This window comes from Halichoerus grypus, chromosome 14 (assembly GCF_964656455.1).
Source record: "Halichoerus grypus chromosome 14, mHalGry1.hap1.1, whole genome shotgun sequence".
NCBI lineage: Eukaryota > Metazoa > Chordata > Mammalia > Carnivora > Phocidae > Halichoerus > Halichoerus grypus.
Genome location: NC_135725.1, coordinates 79,312,075 through 79,331,275, shown reverse-complemented (window position 1 = coordinate 79,331,275; position 19,201 = coordinate 79,312,075). Strand labels below are relative to the sequence as shown.

Here is a 19,201-nt window from a genome sequence, read left to right as displayed (position 1 = left end):
TGTTTACAGAATGGGAGTCCCAGTGTCTTCATGATAGGACATTTCGGTAACATGCATCCCAGTCCTTCTTCTGGCCCTGCAAAATATCCATGTCTATTAAAATGCACCTTTAGCAATTTTCCTTTTCATTTTCAATTTCATTTTTGTTCTCTGCATTACCGTGATTTGCTAAATCAACAGAGATATGTTCAGACTTCTTCCACGAAGCACTCATCCCCACTTGCTGGAATGTAGATTGTCTCACAAGCCCCAGCGACAGAGAAGGCTCAAACGCAGGCACATGGACCCGCTGCCCCCGCTGCCCCCGCTGCCCTGCCGAGACAGAATGACGGCCAGGAGCTAGAAGACAGGCGCCTGGCCCAGTCATGATCTTGACGAAAGAGTTGCGTTAGCCAGGGTTTAACCTTCGCACGATTGACATTTGGGTCTAGGGTCCTTTGTGGTGGGGCCGTCCTGGGCATTGCAGGATGTTGAGCAGCATCCCAGACCGCTACCCACCAGAAGCCAGCAGCACCCCCTCCATCATGACACTCAAAGATGTCCCTTGGGGGGGCAACGTGGCTGCCCCTTGGGAAACAGTGGATTAGATGGTTCAAATGTTGGCTAATTCTAGGACTGTGCGCTGAGAGCTCACCGTCTTACACAAACACACAAACACGTGCGCGCACGCGTTGGCTGTTCCACGGATAGGCTCATTCCCCGTTTGCAAGCTGCGGTGCTCTGCATCCTGTTTGCTTGCAAACGGCCTCTCAGCCAAGCACTCTCTCCTGCGCTCCCACCCCGCACCCACTCACAGCCGAAGCCGCGGAGAAGGCGGAATGGGCGGCACGCTGCGCTGTCGGTGTGTTGTAGCCCCCCACCAGGATCTCTGAACAATCCCCTCCACCCCCTGCTTGCCACTCAGGTGGGCTCCGGCAGAAGGTCGGCAGCTGCAGCTGCTATAGTTCTGCACTCGACACGGACGGCTTTGTTTTAGGCTCTGAAGAAAACTTCAGGCCACCGCTTCCGCCAGCCTACTCCTCGGCTCCCGCGCCTCTGGCCTTTGCCCCTGACAGCTGGGGCTTGCCGTGCCAAGCAGATCTCTGCAGCTCCCCATAATAAAATGGTGCAATCAGACAACAGAGGGAAAGAGCCCGTTGGGGAGGAAATTCACATCTCTGTCTTTTCGGTTTTTTCTCTTTCTTAGCTTTGCTTTCTTCCCATTTTTAGCTGGGAGAGTAGACAACTAAGGTGTCCCGTATCTTCATGTTTATGTGTGGTTTTACACTTGACAAAATGTGTCCTCGCCGTTTTTAAACGGTAGACCTAAAACTCTGAGATCTGGAGAGAGGACACTATTGTCCTGAGTCACACAGCTAGCCATGTGTAGAGGCTGCTTTCAGAGGCTCTGGCCGGTTGAAGCCAAAGAGGAAAGCAGACCCAGAAACAAGTATAAGAAAAGATACTAAGGACTAACATACAGTTGCACAGAATGAACAACCAGAGCTGTGAGAAAGGAACAACTAACACTTTTTTAAAAAGATTTTATTTATTTATTTGGGGAGGGGGTTCGGGGGAGGGGGAGAAGCAGACTCCCCACTGAGCAGAGAGCCTTACACAGGGCTTGAACCCAGGACCCTGGGATCACGACCTGAGCCCAAGGCAGTTGCTTAACCGGCTGAGCCACCCCGACGCCCCCAACTAACACTTATTGAGAGAAATAGAAACAGGAAATGACTTTTGAGGGCCAGAGCTCAGCTGGCTACTGAAAATAAATAGGACTTGGGGCGCCTGGGTGGCTCAGATGGTTAAGCGTCTGCCTTCGGCTCAGGTCATGATCTCAGGGTCCTGGGATCAAGTCCCGCATCGGGCTCCCTGCTCAGTGCAGAGCCTGCTTCTCCCTCTCCCTCTGCTTGTGCTCTTCTGTCTATCTCTCTGTCAAATAAATAAATGAAATCTTTAAAAAAAAAAAAAAAGAAAAGAAAAGAAATAGGACTTGGTCAGGGTGGTGGAGACTGTGCGCAGAGACACTCCGAGCAGGAACTAAGTGGACAGGATCAGTGCCATCATTCATCATTGTCATTAGCCTCATCATCATTGATGCCATTTATTGAGCACTTAATAAATGGCAAGCACTGGGTGGGACATTTTACATAAATTATGTCAGTCCATTCTCACACGAGGTGCTAACGCTCACCACGTTTTATGGACGGGGGAAGGGAGACATGGGGATGTTCAGTGACTTGCCTGAAATGATACCGTTTATAATTCATGGAATCTGGATTCAAAGCTGCCTTTCAATGTTGAGTAAGATAAGCTCTTCTAGAGGGGCGCCTGGGTGGCTCAGTCGTTAAGTGTCTGCCTTCCGCTCGGGTCATGATCCCAGGGTTCTGGGATCGAGCCCCGCATTGGGCTCCCTGCTCAGTGGGAAGCCTGCTTCTCCCTCTCCCACTCCCCTTGCTGTGTTCCCTCTCTCGCTGTGTCTCTCTCTGTCAAATTAATAAATAAAATCTTAAAAAAAAAAAAAGATAAGCTCTTCTAGAATAAGCACAGTCGGGGGCATAAGGAATTCGATAAGCTAATAAGTAGAAAATGAGGAGGGGTGCCTGGGTGGCTTAGTTGTTAAGTGTCTGCCTTTGGCTCAGGTCATGATCCCAGGGTCCTGGGATCGAGCCCTGCATCGGGCTCCCTGCTCTGCGGGAAGCCTGCTTCTCCCGCTCCCTCTCCCGCTGCTTGTGTTCCCTCTCTCGCTGTGTCTCTCTCTGTCAAATAAATAAAATCTTAAAAAAAAAAAAAAAATGAGAGAATACAAACTTGTAAGTGTCCAGAGGCTAAGCATGTCCCATGGTCTCTCTTCTCTCCTCCCCACAAAAGCCTCCACCGCAGCTCTCCCTTAGTCTTACATATTTCTCCAACACGGCACCAGGGTGCTATGCTATGAACCCCGCACAAAAGAAGAGGTGAGCAAGACCCCACCTGATCCCTCGGCCTTTAGTTTCCCTTCTGAACACCAGGAAACCTTGAGGCTCGGAATCTTCAACAGTGAATTCTCTGGTCGCATGTGCACCTGTCTCCACATCCCTCACTGGTCGTATGGGACTCAGGATCTGCCTCCATTCATTTCATTCATTCTTCAAACACATTTGCCTGAAACATGTATGATGTGACAAGTGCCAAGATAGAGGCATCGAAGTCCATCGTCTGCTGTGCACATGAGGAGGCTGCATCCCTATGAGGCTAAGCATTGGTCCATGCTCATGCAACACGTGATGGGCAAAGCAGGAACGTGAGCCCAGATCTCTGGAGAGGCCATGCTCTTCACCAGAGACGATCCTGGTTTTCGTAAATCTTTTTTTTTTTTTTAAAGATTTTATTTATTTATTTGACAGAGACAGAGACAGCGAGAGCCGGAACACAAGCAGGGGGAGTGGGAGAGGGAGAAGCAGGCTTCCCACTGAGCAGGGAGCCCGATGTGGGACTCGATCCCAGGACTCTGGGATCATGACCTGAGCCGAAGGCAGATGCTTAACGACTGAGCCACCCAGGCGCCCCCTAGTTTTCGTAAATCTTAACACACTTGACTGATGTAATATTATGAAGATATGCTAACGGCATTTTTTTCTGTGTCTTTCTCTTCCTTTTATTTTATTTATTTATTTTTTCTCTCTTTCCTGTCTCCCTTTCTTTCTCGTCCTTTCTTTCTCTCTGTCTCTTTTTTTTTCTTTCTCCTCAGGACTCCACAGAATGGAGCAAGAATGAGAGGAAAAAGGCCGGCAGAAAAGCATGAACTGGAGGTTTGTTGAGCTCCTCTACTTCCTGTTTGTATGGGGCCGTATCTCAGTGCAGCCCTCCCACCAGGAACCAGCTGGGACAGACCAACATGTCTCCAAGGAATTTGATTGGCTTATTTCAGACAGGGGGCCTTTCCACCACTCCAGGAGCTACCTATCCTTTGTGGAAAGACACCGTCAAGGATTTACAACCAGATATAAAATATACAGGTAAGACCTGGGTTGAGCTTGTCCTCACCTTCCGTGCCTTTCATTCATAGAGGGCTCTTTGGGGTCAGGTGTGGGTATGGGCCTCTTAGTATGGAGGAACATCGGGGCAGAGGGATCATGAGCCTTCAGCGGGCTGTTATTCGTTGTTTCACCTTGTTTTTGTACTTTGCACAAGAGATGAACAAGGACAAGGACAAGAGCGAATAGCTAACATTTACTGCATCCTGACTGTGTGCCAGGCATGGATGGTGCTTACGACTTGGCACTGTCTCATTTAAGCCTTTGTCATAGTCATCGGAGGCAGAGTCTATCTCTTCTCTCCATTTTACGCACGAAGTCACTGATCCTCAGCTAGGTCAAACGATTTGCCTGAAGTTCCACAGGCAGTACGTGATAGGCCTCGGGTTCATACCCTGTTTTATCTGCATCCACAGTCACAGAATTTTCAATCAACCGCATCAGATATAGGTAGTGTTGTTGGCAAGTGCTATTAACATATCAACATGCTACCCAAAAATATTCACACATCTGGAAACAAGTAGGGACACTCAATGAACAACCTTTCCTGATTTGGTTCTTGACCTGTTGGAATGCCACTCACCCAAAAAGGACTTAGCCCAAAATTGTTTCCTCTTTGAAACCATCTTAGATTCTCCCCATTGAGCTCTTTCACCCTCTCTTTGATATCTCACAGCTCTCTACACTTACATCTCTTTAGTTTTAAACCATCTGAAGTTAGAGTGCTTCTTTGCGTTTCTTTCTCACCCAATTAGAAACCCGTTGAGGGCAGGACTTATATGCAATTCATTCTTGGATCCCTCAAGTGATTTTTGTTCCTCCGTGTATCAGAAGCACACAATAAAAGTTGTGGACTTAAATGAATTGGGGAATGCAAGAAATTCTCTAGAGGTGTAGTCTTTGTCTTAAGGTCAAGGAAGAAGGAGCATACCCTTAACCCTTCTGGGCTAGTTAGAATGGGAAAACCAGGAAGCATGGTGGAGGAAAGGACCCCGACCTGCATCTGGAAAAGCAAGCATTTAGGTCGTAAGACTTCTGTGTATTTGTTATGACAATGGGCATGTCTCCTTTGCACATTTATTGGCATCGTAGACTGGGGATGTGACTTTATGCTGAATATTCTAATCCTACTTTGAATAGTGGCTGAGGCTTTGCAAGTTTCCATCTATGAAAGAGTTCACAGATGAGCCTTGAAGGGTGCTGAGTGATCAGAGTTACTGAGGGAAGGTCCTCTGGGCATGATAGAAAGCAGGAACACAAGGGAGCATGGATATGGGGTGGGCAGGAAAGGGGGAAGGACAGCAGGGGTGAAAAATAAGGAGTCTTTCTTCCAAAAGAGAATTTCAGAATTTTAAAATTTATTTATTGGGGCGCCTGGGTGGCTCAGTCAGTTAAGCAGCTGCCTTCGGCTCAGGTCATGATCCCAGGGTTCTGGGATCGAGCCCCACGTCGGGCTCCCTGCTCAGTGGGGGGTCTGCTTCTCCCTCTCCCTCTGCCTGCCTCTCTGCCTACTTGTGCTTTCTCTCTCTGTGTCAAATAAATAAATAAATAAAATCTTTAAAATATATTTATTGATTCAGAAGACCAGTCCTTGGGAGAACTATTCCTAAATCACCTAAGAACCATAATAACTATCGTTATCGTTATTAATTTGGATCCTTGGCATAATTTCTGGCGTAATATAGCCACTGCTCTTTGTGAACACGTGTAAATGAAACGTGGGCACTCCCTGATGACTCGACAGAACACACTGGTATCTGAAGTCTCAGGTACCGGGAAAGATACAAGCTGAGCCAGAGGATTTAAGGGAACAGAACAAGTGGTAGAGATCCAGGTATCTTACCCTGTTTGCGTTTTGTCAGACAACGATAGCATCTTGGTTTGACATGTTGGCTTTCGCTTCCATGTGGGCCTCCTGAGGACGCCTTAAAGTTGGATGACTGGGGTTCACATTTCCTTTTTAAAGATCAGAAGTTGACTGACTTGAATAAAGTCATGCAGCCGAAAAATGATGGATCCTGGACTGGAAACAATGTCTGACTATAAATCCATAACCACACCGATGAATATGATAGAACTAATGGCATCCATTCATTATTTACAAATGTTTGTTAGCAACTGCCGTAAGCCTGTCCCTGTGCTAGACCCGGGGGATACGTGGGCTTGAAGATGAGTAGTAATGCTCTAACATGATGGCTGTGCTTGGGTTTTAGAAGGGAGCTATCGTGCATGGTGGATGATTAACATATGCTAGTGATGACTGTTGAAATACCCCTAGACTCACATGGATACTCTGAGTAGAACTACAGTAGCTCAACAGTGAGCACTTAATGATGGGCCATGAAAGAATGTCTTTGACTCCTCACAACAACCTCTGTGAGGTGAGCAGTGCCTTGGCATTTTACAGATCGGAAAACCAGGGCTTGGTGAGGCTGAGTGCCTGGCCCCAGCTCATCCACGTGGTAAGGAATGGAGCTGGGGTCCAAGCATGGACCCGCCTGACCCCACAGCCCTCCTTCCAGATGCTGTGCCATCCGGCTCCCCCAGCGTGGTGTCTACACATAGAGTGTTCCCGAGCTCTGGAAGGGCTCTTGCAGACATTTTTCCTCACAACCACTTTGTAAACATTTGGGGTTGGTTTTAGAGAGAGCTAAGAAAGGAAAGGTTGTTAATGAGCTTGGGGGTCAGGACATCTGGATACTAACTCCAGCCTTCTGGGCACCGGTCTTGTGACATTAGGCGAACTCCCTCCTCTCCTGGATCCCACCCTCCTCACCCATCAAATGGTAGCCTTGATATACATCAGTGGTTTTCAATCTATGCTCTTTGAGATCTTGAGGATCGATGAAAGAAGTCATAAAAGCCACTGTAGTGTGGGAAGACAGGCAAGCTTCTGTGTGTGGGAGGGTGACCAGGCAGGATCCCCCCAGCCTTACACAGCACTTATACAGTACAGTCGAAAGTCTCACTCTTCTGCTTTCGTGTTCTGATGTTCCATATGCTTGCCTTTCGGTCCCACTGCTAAAGCAAAGTGTGCCATCATCCAACAGGCTGATTTCTAGGATGCTTTCTAGTTCTAAAATTAAGTATAAGATTTAACCAAGGTCACGTGGTTAATTAAATGCTGGAGTTTGACCCAGAAGTCAGGCCCCCTGGTCATCTAGTTATTCCTTCCTTCCTTTATTTAATCCTCCAATAATTATGAAGCACCAGCTAGAGGCCCAGCACCGTGTTTGGGGCAGATGATACAATGATGAGTAAAACAAACATGGTCCCTGCTCTCCTAGGAAAGACTGACATTAATTAAACACACACACACACACACATACACACACACATACACACACAATAAGTGCTACAAAGAAAAAAGTGCAGGGTAGATATAACTGGGAGATCATTAATACCATCAACATTGATTTGGAACCTACTACGTGCAAAGATCGGGTAGGGTTCCTATCCTGATCAGCACATGGACACACATGCAGATAAGTATCCAGAGACACGTGTGCCTCTCCAGGCCAGGTTCAGACCAGAGCCAAAGCCACTAGGACATGCTCCTGAGGGCGGTTGTCAAGTGACTTTGTCCTCACCGCATGCTGCTTTGTTGAAGCATGAAAGCATGTCTCCCGGTGATTTCCAGTGTGTCTTCCCGTGTGCTCATGTAGACCTAGCACATTAAACACTCGACATTTGCATCATGACAGCAAGGCTTTTCTCCAGGAACGTGCCACACTGGCTTGTGCTAGACAGCCAGCCTTATGGAGGTGCCCTAGCCCTCCAGCTTTGGCCAAGTTCCCCCCACCCTGCCCTCATGCTGGGCCCCAGGCTGATCTAGGAGCTTCAGAAAAAATCTGAGGGGAGGTCTCCTCTCCTCACTTAAGTGGGTTAAGGCCATTTCTTTCCTCATGCACATGCACACAGAGGCTGGTTTCAGCTCATAGACTCGGGACAGGAGTCGGTGCCAATGGCAAGAAGGGGAGTTTTTCCCGTAAAATCCCAGCAGAAGCCTTTTCTTGTGTTGCTTCACAAGCCAAGCAATAAGATGTGTACAAGCAGTGGTTTAGGTGCACGAGGCACACACTCTCTCCTGCCTAAGTCTGAGCTGATGCATGGAGCCTGGGGGATTTTCTGCGTGCACCTGCCAGCATCGTTGATCTCGGAGTCAGGGAACCTGGGCGCTGGCCCACCTCTTCTGCCTCCTTCGTGCATGCTTTTGGCCCAGATAATGGAATTTGGGAGCTTCTGTTTCGTCGTCTGTAAAATGAGAGTGTTAGCCAAGGTGATCTTCAAGGTCCTCGCCTTTTCTGAAATTCCATGATTCCATGAAATACTGTCCTCAGAAGGTATTGCCTGGGGTAGTGGAGAGGACTGGACTTGGGGGTCTGGAGACTCGGGCTTTGTTTATTTTGGAGCCAGTTTCTGGCTTTCTCATCCTCGGCCAATGCATTCTATGGATCATTCACTCATAGAATTTAGCACCTGTCATATGTCGTGAGCTGTGCCATGGTTCGGTCATACAGATATGACCAAAAGAAAACAATGAAGAGCACATGCGCGCGCGCACACACACACACACACACACACAAACACACATGCACAACCAGTAGGGTCCACCCTGTCCTCCACCAAACTCAGAGTTGAGGGTGGAGGGTAGAAGCAAAACAAGAATCAGTAAGCACACAGTTATCATTCCATGGAGAGGAGTGGATAAGGAAGTGCTCAGGTCCTCAATTTGCTCCTCTGTAGGAATAATGATGTCTGTCTGTCCTACCTACCAGGTCAAATGAGGTAAAGTTCATGTGAGAATGCTTTGTACAGTTTAAATGTTCTATCAGCAAATTTTTTTTCATTAAGGTTCTAAATCATCATTCGAATAAAATCATTGATTTTCACTTTCTGCTAAGCCCATACATACATTAGTCATTAAATACAGTCATTCTGGGAGGGAAATGCTCTTATTGCCCATATTATGAATAAGAAAACGTAGGCGCCAAGAGGCTAAGCAAATTGTCCACGTCACAAGACGTGTCCATCGTCACGAGAAGTGTCTCGGCTGGGAACCAGAAGCGGGTCTCTGAGACCCCACAACGGGAGCTCTTACCTTATGCTGTCATGATTCTCTCTAGTTTTTAGTTACCTGGTTTATCATCAAGTACAGAGAAACTCCCTCTGCCCCTGGGCAAATTACAATCTCTCTGAGGCTCAGGTTTCTTATTTGCAAACTGGAGCTCCAGTGAAATGCCTTGTGTGCTTGTGGTGCGAAGTAACATTGCTATCAAACATTTAGAGCTTGGAATTTTGCAGGACCTGTATAAATCCAAATTTACCCTTTCATCTCAGATGGCTGATGGCATTACTAGAAATTATTTCTTTTGTTCTCGAGATAATTTAGAAGTCATTTTGGTCTCTTCATAGTTGCTACTAAAAAAAAAAAAGTCAGTTTGGTCCAAAGTTGTTTCCTGCCTTTTTATGTTTTATTTTCTGTTTATTTTTTCCTGACTTTGAGCTCATCAGTAATTGCAAAATGTAGCAGTTCCATGAGAGGTGGTTTCATATTGAATGGTTTTCCCTGCAGGTTGCTGAGCAAGTGGTTTGTGGCTCCTGGTGTGCCTTCCTCTGAGCCCTAAATAAGTACGTGAAAATTGAGTATAAATCAAATCTTGGGAAACCAAGTCTGATTGCCTAACTGTCTTGCACATTTATTTCAGACTTGCATGACTCTCACTTCTAATCTGATATTCTAATGGTTCCCTGATGTATTTCACAAAAATATCCACAGTAGGTTTTGTGGTAAAGCTACTTGGCTGAATGAATGTGGCGGGGGGGAGGGGGGGTTGGTCTCCCCGAGGTGAATGAGATGCGGTCCTTATCCAGAAATCATTCGAGAGTATCTGTTGGGTACCTAGGTATGCCAGATGCTGTGCCCTGGGGAACCAATAAAGTACAAGGTAGCTTGGACTGCCTTCAAGGAGCTTACAGACAGGTGGCAGTAAGGGAGAAGTCCACCACTGCACCTCTCAGGATGCTTGTGGTTGAACTTGACACCACCAGCCTCCAGATTCCAGATAGAATCTTAATATCACATAGCGCAAGGGTTATATTTCTATTAGTGTAGGAAAATTCAATCTAAATCGGCGTTTCTTCAAGTAGATTACACAGAACTCTAGTTCAATGCAATGTTAAAAGGTGTTGTCTGGAACAGCAACAAAAAAAGATCCCATAGTCAAGTAAACAGTAACAATGATGATAAGTGAATTGCTAACATTGAAAACTTACCAAGTGTCCAGCATGAACACACTGTGTATACATTATTCCAACTGATTGATCCTTCCCATCATCTTGTCCAGTAGGTTTTATTATTTTCTCGGTATAGAACTTGTCCAAGGAAGGAGAGCTAGTTTCTGGGAAGGTGGGATATGGCATAGGCAAGGGGATTCCAGAGCCTGTGTGTTTAATTAACCATTGCCTCCCAAATTTTATATGTATATATATATATATATATATATATATATATATATATATAATACACATTAACAATATTTGACCAAATCTCTTTGACCACACAACCTCTTATTCTCAGAAGTATTGGAATTCTGGAGAGCAGGTGTAAGGATTGCTGGCTCTACCTGGCTTTGAGTGTCTCTCCTTTGGACACCAGCCTGGGTCAAAGCACTCTTAAAGGGACACCTCTTTAGCTTGGAAGCTGGCACTTGGCCGAGGAAGCCCCCCTACGCATCCAGCTTTCCCTTTGAACACTTTAGTCTAAGTCTGCCCTATCCCGGCTTACGATTGAGAGGGAAGGAATCAGCAGCCTCAGTTTCCCCGTCAAAGGTAGTAGCCTTCTCTTTATTTTTTTCTTCTCTCTTTCCCTTTGCATTTCCTAAATTTCTGAGCTACTATTTCTTATTCCTGAATTTGGCATTCCCACCTGTTGTATAGGGATAGGGAGCTCAACAGAGGCCGGAGCCACGGTCGAGGAGTGAGCTAAGACCTTGATTCCACATTGCAAAGAAGCGGTGCACTGTAGAGTTACCTGCAAAGCTTTTAAACAATACCAGTGCCTGGGTCCTTCTTCTGATATTTTGATTTCATTGGTCTAGTTCGGATGGGAGAACCACTGGCCTGGGGCAATGATTGCCAATCAGGGGTGATTTTGCTCTCTAAAGGGACATTCAGAAATGTCCGGGGGGATTTGGGTTGTCACATTTGGTTGTGGAGGGGGCTGCTACCGGCGTTTAATGGAGCGAGGCCAGGGATCAGGGACACTGCTAAATGGCCTGCAATGTACAGCCAGCCTTTGGCAGCAAAGCATCATCTGACACACAATGTCAGTAGTGTGGAGGTTGAGAAATTCTGCTCCAGAGCGAGTATTTTTGGAAAAAAAAAAAAAGGAAAAGGGGCAGTGAGAAGGATATCAGAATAAATAGTCTTAGCTTTTGGTCTTCACGCGTCTGAATTGGAATGGTTACAATATAGGCATCAGTGTCATGGTCAGGTTCCCAGTCTGGCTGCGGGGCCAAAGGGGAAGGGATTTTGTATGTTTTAAGACATGGCCTCAGACCAGAGTAGAAGTTAATGCATTTAGGAAGGTGAATCAGTTTGTGCTTCCTGCTGCAGAAAGGCAGTATTTAAGGGAAATCAGTTCTCCTCTCCAGAAAAAACAATCTCCGTTCCTTCAGGAGATCTGGGAGATCCGGTGGGTTTCTCCTCTGACTACAGAATTCCCTAGGAAGTGAGATGTTTAGGCACCATTGCTAGGTTCGGCTATACACGGCTTGAGTCCTTAACAACCAGTTTGGACCCAGTGGGTTAACAGATAACTTTTTATCCCTTTTAGAGCATGCCCAGTAGGCATGAAAGAAGATGAGAACGGGACAATGTCTCAGGTTTATAGTTGTCAATTTCAGCCACTTAGAGGCTGGCGTCACTGGTGAGAACCAATACCCTGTGCCCTCCCCCTACCTTATCCCTCATTTAATCCAAATTTCTGCTCAAGTTCTCCCTGAATAGAGAGGGATAGGGAAGGATATACTGCAAACATCTCCCGGGCCACTTGGTGTCAATTCAGAGATGCTTTGTGTTGATTATTTAAAATTGATCTTCCCCTTCCAAGAATGATAGCTTTATTGCTACCAAATTGGTACCTTTGCTGTGCTTTACCTCTTTGCTCCCATGCCGTTACTGAACTGACTTCGTGAGCTGCAAACCTTAGTTTTCTTCAATCGTGGCTGGGCCGTTGTCCAGCTTGAGTCGGGAGCAGGGTCTGAAAATGGACAGGCTTGCACACCTCCCTCAGGTGGAGTGACTGACACAAATCCCCTGTTGGGACTGGGGAAATTTGTAGAAGAGAGACAAGCCCTTGCAGCTTCAGAGTCCACGCTCCAAACCTTGGCCAAAGAAGACACAGGGACTGGATCCATGATCTGGAGCACCTGTAGCTTACTCATTCATTTGAAAAATGTTTACCGATCTCCAGACTCCTACCAACTGGCCCGGCACCATTCCCTTGGGGATTGGAAGAGGAACCCTTAATCCTCCCCCTCAAGGAATCCATGATATCTTGGGGTAAACTGACCAAAGACAAATAAAGCACAGTACCTGTGCTGAGTTCCCTGGCTGAACCCTGCCCTTGGGGCTCTGTTTGTGGAGGGGGAGGGGAACTTGCCCTAGCATTAGGATTGTGAAGGGGGGAAGGATGGGAGGAAAAGACAAGTCTAAGAAGGCATCCTAGAGGAAAGGGTATTGAACTCAGTCTTCAGGGAGGAGTAGGAATTTGTGAGAAGACAGCCGGGAGAAAAGTAGCCCAGGCGGACAGAGTAGTGCCTGCGAAAACAAGAGGTGGGAGGAACCTCAGATCTATAGGGGTGTGTGTGTGTGTGTGTGTGTGTGTGTGTGTGTGTGTGTGTGTGTGTGTTGAGTAGCAGGGATGTATAACAGAAGGCTGGATAGCAACTCGGAGGCAACAATGAAAGAAATTTGGAATGGCAAATTGGTTTCAACCAAACTCAAACTCTAGCGCATTGTCAGAGTGTTACTGGACCCTTATTTAGAGCAATGTTTTTTCCTTCTTTTGTCTTTACATTTCTTAACCCTAACTCACGCTTAAATTTATTTTTACATTGATACTTATTAAACCTATAGAAAGAGATACAGATACACGATCGAAATGAAAATTCGTAAAAAAATACTTAACCTTATACGTGTGATGTATTTTGATATTTTCTATTCCATTCTAGTACTGTCTATTCCTTTCTGATTCATTTATTATTTTTTTTAAAGATTCATTTATTTATTTATTAGAGAGACTGAGAGATCGAGAGCACACAAGCAGGGGACGTCGGGGGCGGGGGGGAGCGGGGAGGAGGGGCAGAGGCAGAGGCTGAGGGAGAAGCAGACTCCCCGCCGAGCAGGGAGCCTGGTGTGGGGCTCCATCCCAGGACCCTGGGATCATGACCTGAGCCGAAGGCAGGTGCCCAACCGACTGAGCCACCCAGGTGCCCCTGGTTCATTTATTTTTTAAAATGTGGCTCCCTACCAACTAAAGTGATTTCAGCCTCTGCCAATGGAGTGGGCCTTCCTGTCTGAAATACACTGACTTTGGGTCCGTATCGTGGTCATTTGGGGCACAGGGGACAGCTGTGCTGTTTGCTTCTCAGAGTTTGCCATGGGCTCCGGTTAAGCATGTTAGAACCTGTGCCTTTCCTGATTTGGGCAACAGGAAAATGCTGAAGGGTTTGAAGCGGGAGACTGACATGGGCTGATAATGCATTTAGAAATATCGCTCTGGCAGCAGCGGGCAGAATGCGTGGAAAGGAGTAGGAGGGAAGGGTTCAGAAGCGGTGGCAGTAATTCAAGGGAGAGGAAGGGAGCGCTGAAGCCAAGACAGAGGCAATAAAGATGGAGTTCATTAACTCCCAAGTACGACTCCATGCCACCGACAGAGCTGCCCCGGACCTACCCGTCAGGCAGCTCCCTTCCTGGGCTGCATCCAGGCCTACCTGCCCCAATTCCATTCTTGGCACCCTGTGGCACGGTGCATTTTTTTTTTTTTTTTAATGTACAATTCGGCAGCTGCTGGATACCTTTGTATCCCTTATGAAAGGAACCAGAATACCCAGGCTTCTGCCTCCAGGCAATTTCTTTATCTCGCAAGGCCTTCCTCCTGGGCATAAGAATTACTGAGTCTCATTAGCGGTGGATTCCCAGACTGGCTTGGAGGAAGGCTTTGCATCCCACCCTTTATCTGTACCTGGCTTGTCTCTGCAAACCTCTGCAAACCTCCATGGAAACTTCCAGCCCCAAGTCAGTATCTAAGCTTCTGTGAAGCTAAACCAGTCGCTATCCCTGAGCGATGGGCAGCAAGTCTTGAGACTCAGGCAGATCTTGGTTTGAATCCTGGACCGTGAGGTCCTGGGTCTGTTACTTAAACTTTTTGACCTCAACTTCTCCATCTGTGAAATGGGAATACATCCTGTAATTGTTGCAAAGATTTAAGAAGATAACATATGATCATAGTTAGCACAGAGCAAGTGCTTGAAGACTGGTAGTTAAACATTTTCCCTGGAAATTCAGCGGCAGGGACCTCCAACAACAAGAGGCGAACTCGATCTGGGTGCTTGTAGGTTAGGTGTCCTAGGGTGGTAGCATTGGTTCCATTCTTCGACTAACAGGACACTTGTTTAGAGGAAGATAAAAAGGAACAGAAAGATTTCTGATGCCCTGAGGCACATATAGCAGGAATCCAGAGGCCTACATACTGGCAAGGTAGCCTTAAGCCGTCAGCATGCATGGATTCGTGTAAACGGTACACGTCCCATGATTTGCAAGCGTCTAATTTATTAATCAGCCCAGGTGATGGGAGCTGTCTGCAACATCTCATCTTCCAGTTCCCGCTGCACGGTGCCTGCCAGGTTGTCTTTGATGTGTAATGCTCAGGGGACGTTCATCCCCCCAGGCATGGCTTTTCACCCAAGCACCTTCCAGCCATCAGCAGCGTTTCAGAATGGGGTCTGTTTGTGTGGTGGGAGTAACTCTCCTGTTTTTCAAACTGTAGGCGTGTGGTTCAGAGAACAGTAGCAAGGTGCAGCTGCCCTCCCTGAGCACTCGGGACATCCTCTTTGTGACTCTAGCATGACATCCGGGTGTAGATCCTATTTATGGAGGGTGTGGTTTGTGTGAGAAAGAAGGAACTGGATACAAAGGATCTGGAAGTCTCTGGCACGGCTAAATGGTTCGGGATTGTCTGATTTGGGAAGGAATTGCTCACCCGTGCATGAAGTCGACATATATAAGTCTCTACCTTGTGCAGGAACTGCATGAGCCTCTGATACCAACAAAGCAATATTCTTCTGTGCCTTTAGGAGCACTGTAGGTAGCTGGCCAGAGATGGAGGGTATGGAGTCAAATTGCTCCCTCCTAGGAGGAGTGCAGGGGAAGACGATTAACATGGAGTGCTAGTATAAATAAGGATTTCAAGAAGAGGATTTTTTCTTTCTTTTTTTTAAGTTGAGATCTGGACAGTAGGAATTAGGTATAGGAAAGTAGAGTTGTGTGTGTATGTGCGTGTGTGTGTGTGTGTGTGTGTGTGTGTGTGTGTGTGTTTTGAGGTCATGTCCAGAAAGAGACAGACTTGTTCTGGGGTCTGCAGTAATTTACTGTGAATGACAGGCAGAGAAAATGTTCGCATGCAGGCCAGGGAAGTGAGTTGGGGGTTGGATAATGGAGCTCGATGCATGTTCTAGAAAAGACTTTGCACTTTATTTATCCTAAGTTGGTGCCTTCCACACTTTCTCATTTCAAAATGCTCTCAGTGATTTTGTTATGGTTCCTAGAGGCCAGGGAAATCCTAATTCTGTTTATTGAGGAGTTAGGTCTGAACAGCTTAATGAAATATTTATGTCCCCCGAAGTTTAGTGGCCATTTGAAAAATGATGCATGCAAACCTAAAGAAAAAGCAATATTTTGATTTTAAATATTCACAATAATCACTGTGAAATAATCACAGTGTCTGCTTCTTAAACTTTGCAGTTGGATACTGTCACCCTCATTTCCTATTCCTCATTCATTTTTCTGCAATACTTTGTAGTTCTGCCAAAAACCCACCTTAACGAAGGTATGCCATATGAAAGGAATGGATGTGTTTTAATGTTCAAACTGTAAACCACTTCAGGTTAGTGGTTTTTGTGATGCCCAATAAATGTCAAGTATCTCTCATTTCCCTTGAACATTTATAATATCCCCGTGTCCCTGTGAGTTTGCCGTGGTCCTCTGTAGCATCCAGCACACAAGTTAGGAACCAGGTCCTAAGGACAATGCGGAGCTCTTTAGAGGATTTTGCTCAGATGCAGAGCATGTCACGTTGTCATCTTAGAAAGGTGACTCCTTTATTCTATATTTAAAAACACCTCATGCGTGGTGCCTGGGTGGCTCAGTTGCTTAAGCATCTGCCTTCAGCTCAGGTCATGATCCCAGGGTCCTGGGATCAAGCCCCATGTCCAGCTCCCTGCTCAGTGGGAAGTCAGCTTCTCCTTCTCCCTCTGCCCCTCCCCCCCCCTTGTGTGCGTGCGCAGTCTCTCTCAAATAAATAAAATATTAAAAAAAAAAAAAATAAGGAAAGGTGATTCCTGCTAAAATGGAGAGAATGGATGGACGGAGAAAAGTTGAGAGAGGGTGCAAAACAGATGGCAGGGAAATAGAAGCCTATGGCAGTGCCCCAGGTAAGAAAGGAGTGTGTCTTGGACTAAAGTAGCATCAATGAGGATTTGAGATCCATGTATTTTTTAATTTTTATTTTGAAATAGTCAAGAAGTTGCAAAGATAGTACAGAGAGGTCTCATGTACCTTTCACCCAGTTTTCCCCAAATAGTTACATTTCATATAACTATGACATAATATCAAATCCTAGAGCTTGATATTGGAACAATGCATGTGTACCACTCTGAGTCATTTTATCGCACGTGTGGATTCCTGTAACTACCACCACCATCAAGACACAGAGCAGTTCCATCATCACAAAGATGTCTTGTGCTGCCCCTTAATCATCATGCCTTCCTCCTCTCCCCTGCCATCCCTAACCTCTGGCAGCCACCACTTTGTTTCCTGTCTCTATGATTTCATCATTTCAAGAATGTAATATAAATGAAATTATACATTGAGGTACTTTAAGGAGATGGAAGACTCAGTATTGGAATTTGAAGGCTGAAAAGCAGGGAAGACTCAAGAAGCAAGGGACGTGGCAAGATCATACCTTAAGTGCTGAGTCACTGGATCTAGCTTAAATAGGAAAAAGAAAAGGGGCACATTTTTGACTTGGCCAGTTGTGTGGGCGGTGGTGCTTTTCATCAAGATAGGCAGCCCTGCAAGGCAAGGACACTTCGGGGTTGTGTATGATTGAACGTGATGAGTCAGCTCTGCAAATGTTAAATTTAAACTAGCTGTAACATCCAAATAGAGACTTGGTAAGCAGTTGTATAGATGGTTCTGCCCCTTGGATAAAAAAAAAAAATGGTATTCAGAGCCATCAGGTTACCGATAGTCACTGTAGATGGCCCTTAGGGATGTGTTCACTCAGGGGAGCTTGTTTAGCATGCGCAGAGAAAAGCATTGAGAAGTTGAGGACTGTCCCATGGTACAGGAGGAAAGCCAGGGACGTCTGGTACCATGGAAGTTCAAATAAATGAATGTTTTAAGGAGGAAGGTGTGGGTAATCAGGGGCCATGGGTTCTGATGGAGAATATAAAGTAAGAACTGAAAATAGCCTTTTGTGTTTAAAATCTTGACCTTGGCAAGAGATGTTTAAATGTAATGTTGGGGACAGGAGCCAGATTGCAGTGGGCTGAGAAGTAAGTGAGAAGCAAGGAAGTAGACTTTTTTTTTTTTAAAGAAGCATAACAAGAAATGGAGCAGAGATGTGAGATAAAGGGAAGAGCTTTTGTTGTTGTTCTTTGGCTTCTAAGGGAGGAGACCATTAAGAAAGGGAGAGGCTGGGGCTGAGGGTCTGAGTGAGGTTATTTGTGATAGAGCAATTCCCGAAGAGGCAGGGAGGGAGGTAAAGCATAGATGGAGGTAAAAGGGGGGGCAGCTTTCAGCTTAAATAGGAAGAAAGAAAGGAAAGAGGGGGTGTAGGTACAAATCTATTGATTTCACTCAGGATTTGAAAGGACTTCCGATGGCCTCTGTTCTCTTTCTGAAGTAGGATGTGAAACCAATCTCTGAGCACCGAGGCCTTGCGGAGTGCCAAAAAGAGTTTGTAGTGTTCTGAAATCGTTAGTCTGCAGAATGGTAGAAGGATCTGCTTAAGGAAATACAAAAGGATCACCAGGAAGCCCCGAGGGCTCTGATAACGTTGCTAACCCTCAATTGATAATGACTGTAGTCTGGGCACCTGGGCTGTTGTTCTCCAAAAGAACTGAACATTCGAGGTAAGAGCAAAGATGGTGGATGTAGGTTCAAACAGGGTAGGGGTTTGCCAAGAGGACAAGATGGAAGAAAAATTGGGTAAAGGAGTTAAGAGTAGTGGCCAAAAGTAAACGTAGGGATGGATCATTGGATCTAAGTTGATCCAGAAAGAAGTGAAGACAGTAGATCTTGGATAAAGGGAAATGAGATCCTCATGGGCCTGGAGGTCTTGAAGAGGTAGAGAGTAGGTATTGTGATGGATGAGTCCAAGACTGGAATATTTTCACATGATATGTCAGAGTTAGAGGGGCTTTGGGAAATGACACATTCTAGGAGTAACTAGGAAAGAGGGGCTGGAGGAGGGAGAGGGTGGAGATCATAGGGATGGAGTAGGTCAAGGGGCCTAGAGGCAGAGGGTATTGGCTGCTAGTCACACGGAATGAAGGGAGAAATTGGGATGAAGACAGTGTGAAAATCAGGTGTTGCTGTGTTCATGGTAGAGGAGAGAACAGCTTAAAGTTCCGTTATTGAACACAACAAGGAAGAAAGGAAGGCAGAGGATGGGGTAGATAATTCAATCTGCAACAGAAGATTTGCATTCGAGGCTTTTTTCTTTCTCCATTAGATCTTTGAATAATGATCTATCTTCTCTGAGCCCCAATTCTCTTCTCCTTAAAGAGGAACTTAAAATCTTTACGTCTCCCACAGAGCTGTAGAGTGTGATGCTCAAAAGAGAAAGTGCAAGTAAATGTGCTTGGTAAACCTGGCACCTTCATATAGAGATGGGTCCTATTGTTCCTGTTTAC

The 19,201-nt window shown here is 46.1% G+C and overlaps 1 protein-coding gene across 1 annotated transcript in view; it reads left to right on the top strand.

Moving 5' to 3' along the window:
- The window catches only part of BRINP1 (BMP/retinoic acid inducible neural specific 1), a 170,443-nt gene that overhangs the window by 43,918 nt on the left and 107,324 nt on the right, over positions 1–19,201 (top strand). The window contains exon 2 of the mRNA XM_036090482.2: positions 3,713–3,980. Within this exon, the coding sequence (XP_035946375.1) occupies positions 3,763–3,980 (218 nt within the window). The 5' untranslated portion in view covers positions 3,713–3,762. The remainder of the gene's footprint in view (positions 1–3,712; positions 3,981–19,201) is intronic.